Source organism: Fopius arisanus, unplaced genomic scaffold (assembly GCF_000806365.1).
Source record: "Fopius arisanus strain USDA-PBARC FA_bdor unplaced genomic scaffold, ASM80636v1 scaffold00033, whole genome shotgun sequence".
NCBI lineage: Eukaryota > Metazoa > Arthropoda > Insecta > Hymenoptera > Braconidae > Fopius > Fopius arisanus.
Genome location: NW_011887772.1, coordinates 975,663 through 986,574, shown reverse-complemented (window position 1 = coordinate 986,574; position 10,912 = coordinate 975,663). Strand labels below are relative to the sequence as shown.

General features: G+C 38.3%; 3 protein-coding genes across 16 annotated transcripts in view; 1 reads left to right on the top strand and 2 right to left on the bottom strand.

Annotated features, from left to right (window-relative positions):
- LOC105265951 (collagen alpha chain CG42342) overlaps positions 1–10,912 on the top strand; it is a 131,358-nt gene that overhangs the window by 6,816 nt on the left and 113,630 nt on the right. The gene's annotated exons all lie outside the window — the stretch shown is intronic.
- LOC105265948 (uncharacterized) lies at positions 4,000–7,814 on the bottom strand. Its single transcript, XM_011303782.1, has 8 exons — positions 7,209–7,814; positions 7,002–7,143; positions 6,801–6,941; positions 6,483–6,709; positions 5,786–6,015; positions 4,771–5,069; positions 4,557–4,713; positions 4,000–4,470 (listed from the first exon to the last, which is right to left on the bottom strand). The coding sequence occupies exons 1-8, from the start codon at positions 7,758–7,760 to the stop codon at positions 4,164–4,166; spliced, it is 2,055 nt and encodes a 684-aa protein (XP_011302084.1). The 5' UTR covers positions 7,761–7,814; the 3' UTR covers positions 4,000–4,163.
- Positions 7,934–10,342, bottom strand: LOC105265949 (uncharacterized). The gene is made up of 7 exons (XM_011303783.1): positions 9,772–10,342; positions 9,551–9,692; positions 9,348–9,488; positions 9,184–9,277; positions 8,809–9,086; positions 8,617–8,749; positions 7,934–8,339 (listed from the first exon to the last, which is right to left on the bottom strand). Exons 1-7 carry the CDS (start codon positions 10,309–10,311, stop codon positions 8,066–8,068), a joined length of 1,602 nt encoding a protein of 533 aa, XP_011302085.1. The 5' UTR covers positions 10,312–10,342; the 3' UTR covers positions 7,934–8,065.

Here is a 10,912-nt window from a genome sequence, read left to right as displayed (position 1 = left end):
TGGTACGAATTTTTCATCCAAATTTCTCTCCGTGATCTGATCGTAAATAACTGTCGAGTTTGGCTGATGGTAAAAAAAATAAAATTAACGTGCCATTATATATTTGTAAATTTTATTGGCGTATTTCCAAGTCGTTGTGAGGGATGTACTCGTGAAATTTAATGCTCGTGTTGTGCACGTGTGACGAGATACATCTGGAGTCGTTTGAACGATCGTTGGAGGACTAAATTAACTGAATTACGGATTGGAAAAGATATTAGTCACGGTATCAAGTGTCTGGTACGAGACGAATGGGTTTTAAAGGGGTGATGATTATTCGAGTCCGTTTGGAATGTGAAAAACATATTTCATTCGGTTGAATATTCATCGAGTTGAATCTTGATGGCAAAAGTTTAGTCACTGTTCCTCTTGGATTTTATTGAATTTTTTTTTATTCACTCACTCAATTTACGCATAATGTTGTTTCCATTTTTAACAAGTTCACTCCCGTAATTACTTTTCTTTTTTAATCCGTGGAATTACTGATCCGTTAGGAGCTGATCAACTTCAATCGCTGATCTCTCTAGAACTGGATGTATATCTCGGTGAATTTTATTTTAAAGTCACGCAGTGCCACCGATTATCGCTATTCCCACTTGAATTACCCTCATTGCGCGTGCTGTCGTGCTGAGAATTGTAATTATCAGCAGCAAATCATGATAAATTTTTCTTAATTCAGCAAAAAATACTGCAACAGCAAAAAAAATCTCTCACCTACCGGAGTTTATGAATATAAAAATTCAATAAAAATCTCTCCTCATTACGATAATTACACGGAAAATAAAAATAATTACCGGATTTTATTCGCAATTTCATTGCAAATTTTTAAGGATTATCAATTTTTTTCAGTTAAAAAATTGGATATTATTCGCGTATTAAGTAATACAGGAAAATTGAAATTGAAAAGCTCGAGAATCCCGTCAAAATTTCCAATACGAAATTGATAGCTTCAGATGGATGTAGAATGGCACTTGAATGTCTTCCCTAATCATTACCTTAGAATTATGCGATCCCATAAAGTGCGAGCCGATAAATTCTCAATGCCCAGATGAGGCGAAATAAAAGCATTTACAACGCCGATAACCAATGAATAATTTATTGGCTTCACTAGACGAACCAATATCAGTCGTCTCATCAAATTGAAACGACACGTGAAAGCATAATCGTCTTTTCCTCCGACATTTTGATGTTATGACCTCATAATCCCAGGACTAATCGTATTTCCACGGTAATTACGATAGAAAATTGCGGGGGAGTGGTAGGGTGATGAGGGGGAAGAAGGGGGGAGGGGGGAGGGAGTTAACATCGTTAGCAGAGTAACTTTACCCATTCAATGGAGAATTATACATACCGACTGTACATGAAAACACCTCGATGCGACAGTATCGTACTCAACAAAAGAGACCCATACGAAAGTGCCTTGTGCAATACCGTTCTCACTGTACCTCTATAACACCCTCGTAATTTTCGATTGCGATTAAACCTATCGTCGGGAACAGAGAGCGAGAGTGGTGTATTATCCCAACGTGAAACTGGAAACCCGTTATCGGCTGCGAAACTCCATGCCAAATCGGTTTGCCTTTCGTATTTTCACGTGCCCCATCCACCTCCTCCACCTCCTCCACCCACTCCACCCTGTCCACCCTGTCCACCCTGTCCACCCTGTCCACCCTGTCCACCCCCTTCGGCCGCTCGACCCCCATAGCGCCATTGTTCAACAATCCTGATTGATTGAGACCTGTGTATCATATATCTTTGTGAATTTTCTGGCATCAATTGTTCAAGTCTCAGGGGGTTATCGAAAAAATAATAATAAGGTTTTGAGAATTAAAAAAAAATAATTTTGCCGGGAAAAGTTCAATGACTTTTTGTATTTTTTAGGGGAAAGTGTTGGATAATGGAGTCCACCCGAGTCCTAACGGAAAAAATTCGTTGTATAGAACAAAATGGTCTCGTCACATGATCACTTTTCACCGAAGAAAAGAAAAGAGTCATGAAATGTTGTTATCGAGAACCGTATGACCCTTCAATCGTTGTAATTAAATTAATTACTCGGCCTGAAGACGCCGAGGGCTTGTACGCGGTCAGGTTGGTTTACGTTCATTTAATCGGATCTATTTGCCCAGGGGAGATGCCCGTGGAATTTATTTGTTGCTTGACCTCAGTGTGGCCACTCTCAGTGGTCAACACCCACCGTTAAAAAATATTTTTATTAAAATACACAATATTCCATAAATTCTCAAATAATTAACGAAGAGCATCATACATCTCAAATCAACCCAAATATATATAAAATATTCATAAATAATAATTTTAAACAATTATCAATATCATATAATTTTATTATTAATTATTATACCGTGAATATTTTCTTTATTATTTATCGCTATTTATGAATGGGTCCCATTTATTTTTCCAGATATTTATTAAACATGTTCTCTGGAAGCAAATGAGCACTTTTTTACAGCTTATAATTCCCTCCTAATTATTTCCACTTATTTATTTATTTCCTCTGCTGTCGGATCTCGTCATTGTCCACTGGAAATATTCACGTAATAATCTCCACTAGGTCCACCAATAACCCCCTAATCCGATTATAATGGAGTGGAAGCGATGGGAATTTACAAATCCGTGATTAGTTGCACACGTTGAAAAATAACGGACAAAAGACAAAATGGAAAAAAAATTGAAAAAAAAAACGCCTAGTAACCATTTCGATACGTTGTCTGCTAAACAAAAGAAAAAGAAACAATTGTTGAGTGGATATCATGTTTTTACGCTCAATGCATTATAAAGAATTTAAACAATAACTGAAATAAAAAACAGCGCAAGGAATGGCTAGGAGCCGGATAGCTCAGTTGGGAGAGTACCCGATGCATAATCGAAAGGTCCCGGGTTCAAATCCCGGTCTGGACTATCCATTTTTTCAGTAATCTTTCTTGTAAAAATTATATCGAGAATAATCCTGTTCCCCTTCCTACCTAATCCAAATCCTATCCAACGACTCCTTTGACGTCAGAAAAATGTGGAACGCTATAAAAAATTCCCGTCTACTATGCATTCCTGGAGATTTTATAAATTTAGGCTGTTCAATGGCAATTGAATAGTATCTGTGAGGTGTAACACATCGTAAAATGATTGGCAAAAGATAGAGTGAATTCGCCGAGTTGCGGATACAAATGGGTGTGAATTTTTTCTCGACAAATATTGTCACACATTTGCCTCTCTATGTACAGTATATATGTATTTTTGGCGTCTCACCTTTACTTGGGTGTCCGGACGTCGGTGCCATTATCGAGTGAAAAAGTACTTGGTGGTAAATACCCCGTGAGCGTGAACGAAGCAATTTGAAGTAATAGATGGAGCAGTGCAAGTGGAAGAACTGCGGTGGCATATGAGAGCGGGGGCTGATATGGGCGTTGTTATTGAATGGAACTATCATAAGGATGAATTGTTGCATTGTTAGGGAATTTATTACTACGACAGTGACAATGCAATCAGCAACAATTACCCGAGTGATAGATTCTACTCGATTCCATATTCCAACGCCATTTCAATATTCCAAACCAAATCTGCTACATCAATTTATTATTCTCTAAATATACAATATTTTTCCACAGGTCCTGATACAATCGTTTCGTAAATTCCAGATTATTTATTCTCTAGGGAGAATTTAAGGTGGAAATTGTGTCAGACGCATCTCTTTGTAGTTATTTTGCATGAACTCTTCGATAATATTTCGAGGAATCGGTTATGAAGTCCAAGGGAAAAACAATTATCGAAACGCAATGGCGATACGATATTTTCCTTTTCTTGTTGATAGCAGACACGTGTTCGCGTTTAATCCAAATAGATAACGTTGTTTTTTAACTTCTCAGGATAGGGAAGTTATTGTTATTTCTAGAACAAGTGGTATAAGTAGGAGGGATTATCGGGGTTAAAAAAAAGAATTATTATCAATTTAATTGAATAATTTTGGTATATTCAATGAATATCGATAGTTTGCGACAGGCGAAAATAACAGAAGACCGTAGAACTCTTCTTTCCTCAATCGTCAAGATGTAATTTTGTAAATTTAAATGTAAATTTTCTGGAAAGTTCTAATTCTGAATTGAATGGAAATTCTATTCAGTTGCATTCGATTTCTTAACGTAATTAAGTTTTATGTAGGGACTTCTGTCAATGGCTTCCAGTACTAGAGTCAAAAATCCGGCGTGTCGAACTTGTCTCTTGTGGTACAAACCCACTCCTCTCAAAGGAACAATTGGATCTGAAAATATCGGCATGGCATCTAGCAATGGTATTGTTGTTTGTGCTGCATCAAATGCATAACTACTCCAATCCACATCTATATAAGTATAAGGCCTAGAATCCACTAGAGTGTTTGATGATTTAGTTGGATTGTCCCAGCCTTCATAATCGTGCTCCTCTCTGAATGTTAAATAATAATTATTGAATTATTTGTCACTGAACTAATTACTCATACTACTAAGATATTTTTTATTCGTTTATTCTACCTGGTTTCGACACCTTTTGCATACGGCATGTCCTCAGGGTCCAGCCAAATGCTGGATTCTGGATCCAGTTGATTCGTCTCTGCATCGAAACGTGTCCCCCGTATTTTCAATTTGAGAGATTTCGATTCGAATTGGGGATTGTAATCGAACTTCACACCTAAACGCGAAAATCTGTTGTACTGCGGATTAAAAATAAATTGTTTATTTATCATACCAGTAACAATGTATCCAGTTGGTGCCATCATTCGATCTAGACAGAATCGCCTGTTTTCATAATTAAGAACGTAATAGTCCTCATATCTCTTCAGTTCTTCTCTCTCGCCGTTTTCCAAGTTCTTGTACATGTGGAATACTTCATATTTCATGCTCTTCGCTTGATCGAATATGAATTCTTCTGGCTCCACCCAAGAGGTGCTGTTAGCGACGATTTCGGTGTCATTTGTAATTTGACTCTGCATAATCTTCAGGTGAACTACTCGGTTTATCACCACGAATTGCAATCCAGTTATTACCCTGAAATTTTGTCCTTTGGTTATTAAATATATTTCACATTTTGTGCTTTCGAGATATCAATTTAATATTTTTTTTTAATGCCCATAACTTTGCGAAAAAATTCACCAAATCGGTGGTTTTTTATGTTGAAATTTTTATTTCTGAATGTCCTTTTCGGAGAAATAAATAAATAAAAAAAATTATCAGAACCGTATCTCTATAGCATTTTCAAATATTAAATTCGAATTGATGATTTACGAAAAAATTTTAAGACTAATTTCTCAATGAGATAACAATGGGATCTTTCATTTTCAAAAATCGATATCTTTCAACCGACGACATGAGAAAATTGAAAAAAAAATTGGAGATGCAAAATCTAAATGTTATCCGTTTGGACATAGAATGCCGCATATACACGGAGAGAAATATTCAAGAAAAATTACGGAACATTTCACGTAATCCGCCAGCGAGAATCGTTTTCAGGGAATGAATTTAGACCTTTTAAAATCGAATGGAACTTCAAGAGTTATTATGCCTCAGAACAGAAAAATTATTGGATATTCAAGCCGTGAAGCGTCAGATGGATGAGTAATTTTTACAGAATAGATCGTAGAATTTATGTGATGATTGCGTCGCTGATTACGTGAAATGTTCGGTAATTTTTCTTGAATATTTCTCTCCGTGTACGAGATGAAATGCCCGTCTCCTAATTTTTTCCTCGATCGAGGTGAACTTACATGTTGTCTTCCACATTAGTGACTTGTTCTTGCAAGCTGAGGAAATGAGTGGCATTAGACCTGGCAGTATCTTGCACACAAATGCACCTGCACAGGTCACAATCAGTCTCCTCATACGTTACTTTAAATCCATAGACCCTTTTCCCCGGCGACGGACATCCATCGGTCATTACACCTTGTACTTTGCCATCACCATCCTTGAACCATTTATAACGCCTCACCTCCGTGCCCTAAAATCCCTCCAATCAATGAAAATCCTATCCAACGACTCCTTTGACGTCACAAAAATGTGGAACGCTAGAAAAACTTCCCCTCTTCTATGGAAAAAATGTGGAAGCCGTATGAAGGACGCGGTGCTCGATACATACAAGAATTGTGAAATGGCTATACTAAAGTCAGCATAAGTTTTTACTTCTCTGGGTACCCCCACTCCACGTAGTTACCACTTGTAACCATGTCCCCCACTCCTAAAATCAATGTTAAAACTTATGCTGACTTCAGTATAGGAGCCGGATAGCTCAGTTGGAAGAGCACCCGATGCATAATCGGAAGGTCCCAGGTTCAAATCCCGGTCTGGACTATCCATTTTTTCAGTAAATTTTCTTGTAAAAATTATATCGAGAATTATCCTGTTCCCCTTCCTAGCTAATCCAAAAATGCTATCCAACAAATAAAACAAGAATAAAACCAAACTCACGTCATATTCACAAGCGCTGGCAAGGTATTTCATAGATCTACAGTTAACTAGCCATCCGAAACACGAAGTCGGTGATTCAGTGCATTCAAATCCTCTGCATCCGTAAAATGATCTCGTGTAACTGCCGTAATTACCGCAGGTCGCCGGGCACCGATGATCCACTCTAAACACCCCTTCCTGGGTGATAAAAGCTTGCAGAAATTTTTCAAATTCAATAAATGTCACACCTGCAACGAAAACAAATTCCCTCTGAATAACTATAAATTGTAATTAGACTTAATTGTAATTAGACTTAATTGTAATTAGATTCTAGCAGACCTCGCTCATTTCCCTCGAGCGGATCACAATTACGAAATTGTGTTGTTGCTTTGGACATTGATGACTTGAGCAATAGCACATATTCAGCAGCTCTAGTTTCCAATTTACCTTCAGCTCTCCTGACATCTCCAATATAACTCGCTGAAATAATCCATTATTATTTAGCGCTCCGACAGATTTTTTTCGATAATTCATACTCACTATTTTCCATGTAGCTTTTCATCATGTAACCAAAACCCAGTAGAGCGAATCCTCTCATTTCCGTTTCAATAATAATATCGAAAAGTTCGACAAGACGTTGCTGGGGTGGTGCCCCTGTGCCGCAAACGTCTAGAGCGTATTCCTGTATCAGCAAAAATAAAGTCAATACACATGAATATATTCGATAAAAGATAAAAGAATATTGACCTGCGTTTCCTTAGCGAGAAGAACGAATAGACTTTCTTTGAAGGATCCTAATCCTTTGGGATTGATGAGACCACTAATCAGAGCAAGTATTGCGTCTACGTCATCTCCATCGCTTGAAGTTGCACTCTTCAGAAGAGTCTGCAGGGAATAATCACTGAAGTCCTCAGGCTTTCTCAAATAATGATTCATGTCTCTATATAATGCATCAATTCTTGTCACATACTCATTGAGCGTTCCAACATTAGCGCTTATGTCGCTCAAAAGTGGTAAACGACTCAAAAGTGTATCCATCGATTGCTGGATCTTCTCCTCAAGCTTCACCCCCAATTTATCAATCGAATCGGCTATTTCAACGCTCTTTTGCATTAACTCGGCGGTCGAAGGGGTTGACACTTTGCCGTACACGTCATGAACTGCGTTGATTTTTTCCAATGTACTCCAGGCAAAACTCAGTAGATCAATTGCCAGTGTTAATAAACAATGCACCTGATACTGATGAATCATAACGCCAAGTACCAGTAGAATAATAATACCCTTCGATAATTTTCCCATTGTTACAATATTGTCGATGGTCTATCGAAGAAATTCAGGGAAGAACTGCATGCACTGAAGACATGAGGGAAGTATGTCATTTCAATTTTCTTGATAATTGGACTTCTTATCGATATCATAATTGCTTCAGTCTCTTCAATTCTCCCCCTAAATTGTCGTGTTCTAGTGCGCAGTTTGTTGACGTAAAAATAAATTGAATTTTTATTTTCAAATGATTTTTACAAGTTTTTGGTACAATACCTTAGATACGTCAGATAATCAATTGGATAATGATGAAGTATTGTTGTACAATAATGCAGAATAATTTAATATTGGATTCCGCTGTTATCGATTTTGTACGCAGACTTATCGAAACCCGTGAAGATAAAGGTGAGGAATCCAGTATAATCTTTAGCTTTTTTGCGGTACAATCCAATGCCTCCTAGGGGTGTGCGGGGTTCAGAGGTTACTGGAAGTCCATCGAAAAAAGGTATTAGGGGCCCTGTGCTCCAATCGAAATCAACAAAACCGTCGGGTCCTCCGTCTATTGATGTTCGCATTTCATTAGCCGGTAGTTTGCTGTCTTCCTTAAAAGCAGTTCTACAAAATGAGTGCTTGTAATTATCACGTCATCAATCTAATTAAATTGGGGTTTAGTATTTTGAGAATTATGGAGATGATGGAGATGATGGAAATGATAGAAATGATGGAAATGATGGAGACGATGGAGACGATGGAGACGATGGAAACGAGGGAGACGATGGAGACGATGGCGACGATGGAGACCATGGAGACGATGGAGAAGATGGAGACGATGGAGACGATGGAGAAGATGGAGACGATGGAGACGATGTAGACGATGGAGACGATGGAGTACCTTCTGAGTGGCTGCTCTGATATCCACTTGGAATCACCAGAGACAATGCCCCTGTCATAATCAATAGGCGTTACTCGAATCTGTAGCTGCAGGGGTTTCAAGTGATCTCTGTACAGTCTTCCAAATCGTACACCTGAAAAATGAATATTTAAGTATTTAACTTATTTGACCGCTAACGGGAAGTGTCAGCACCAGTGACCACAGAACCCGCTGGTGCAACGGGATTATCCAGATATATCCTCTTGTTACTTCCGGCGATATAAGCGATGTCTATGTCGTTTCTCATTTCAATGGGGCCCAATTCATCATTAAGGATGAAAGTCGATTTCTCGGAGTTCCAGGCGATGTCTTCTGGCTCTTGCCAAAATGCCGTGCTATCGTCCAGGTTGCCAGATATATTGAGCTTCGCTGTTTCCATTCGAAATGTCAGGACATTATTTTTTACTACGAATGCAAGTCCGGTGACAACCCTGAAAGATTATTTCAAGTTGTTGAATATGAGGGGGGGGGGGGCTTGTTCCGTGATAGCAAAAAGTTGTTTTCTCTGAATATAAAAATTAATCTTACATGTTGTTATTTATATCTGATTCAAAGGATCGTAGAGTCACGGCATATAAGGGAGCATCGTATCTAAATTGATCCAATCGGTAGTAATTGACATCTGAAATAACAGATTTCAATTGTAGATGATTAGACTGTTGATAAACATCATTATTTAAAAGGACAAATACTTTTTTCATAGCCAGTGTCTGGATCGCACCGTCTGAACTCTCTGGGGACAATCTTCATAGCATTTCTAACAACTTTCTCGTATTCCGCGATCCTCGTCTCAAATCCGAATTTAGTTCTCTCCAAACGACCGGTCGAATTGTCTAAAAGAAATCGAAATAATAACAATTCACATTGCACTGTGATAATAATTGTTTAACCACACCATTGTTCAAGTAATCTTCCATTTTGTAACCAAAGCAAGCCATCAGGAAAGCTCGTATCTCTGAATCAACAACCGTTTCGTACAGGTCGAGCAAGCGCTGCTGAGGTGGGGCGTACGTGTCGCAGACACTAAGACCCCATCCCTAGATCAAAATTAATAGTTTATTAATTTAACATTAACTTAATTTCTGATATACCAGTGAAATTATATTGATGGCTGACTTGTGTCTCTTCAGCGAGAAGTTGAAAGACGTTTTTTTTCAATGCTGACAATTTGTCCGGCACAATCAGAGATCTCATCTCCCCAATGACATCAAGAATTTGTCCACTATCCCGAGACGTGAAGATCTTCAGCAACTCGCGCAAATCCTTTTCGCTGTACCAATCGGGTTTTTGGAGGTACAGTTTCATTTCGTAATAGAATCTATCAATTTTTCCAACGTGATTGTTCAATGTTCTTATATCACCGGAGAGTTCACCGAGAAGTGGCAGACGTGTCAGCAGAGTGTCAACAGCTTTGTCAATATGGGCTGTTATTTCAGGCACCAATTTATCAATCTTTGCGGACAACTGCTCGGTGGCATTCATGAGATCAGCTGATGAAGGTGTTGAGAATTTCGCGTGGACGTCGTGGATATTATTAAGTTTATCGAATACGTCATACACGATCATCAGTCCTGGTATTATTCCTGAGACTAGATGCTGATGGAGTATCAGCCCAAATACCAGAAATAGATAGATCTTTCCCTTTGTCTTCCTCATCTTAGATGAACGTCTTGGTTGTTTCGATGTTCCAACCATACTAGATTACTGATAATTATTTTACACGAGCCAAGCGCAATGTCCTATTATTTGAAACTTCGCTGTCTGATAAAAAAAAAGAAAAACAACGGCATGGGTTGTGCTTATCGGTAATGAATACCCGCTATAGCGTGTGCTCGAGGAGTTTTCAAATTGTTAACCAATTTAACTGCTGAACGGCAGTTAAATAATGAAGATACGGAAGATACGGACTAGTTTGAGCTATCTTTATTGGTGTCCGAAATATACCAAAAGTGGACGGTCTACATTGAAAAAAAGACGAAAATATACATGAATTAATTTAATCTATCCAGTAGAAACTCCAGATAAATGCAGAAGCCATTTTTGGTACCAGTCAATGATAAAGTAACGAGAATAAGTCCAGGAATCAGCAGGTTCTAGAGCTAAATTTCTCTTCCAGAATTTCTCCCAACGAAAATTTCGCCCCCGAGAAATTTCCGTAGGAGAAATTTTGCGGAGAAATTTCCGTAGGGGAAATTTCGCGGAGAAATTTCCGTAGAGAAAATTTTGCGGAGAAATTTCCGTAGGGGAAATTTCGCGG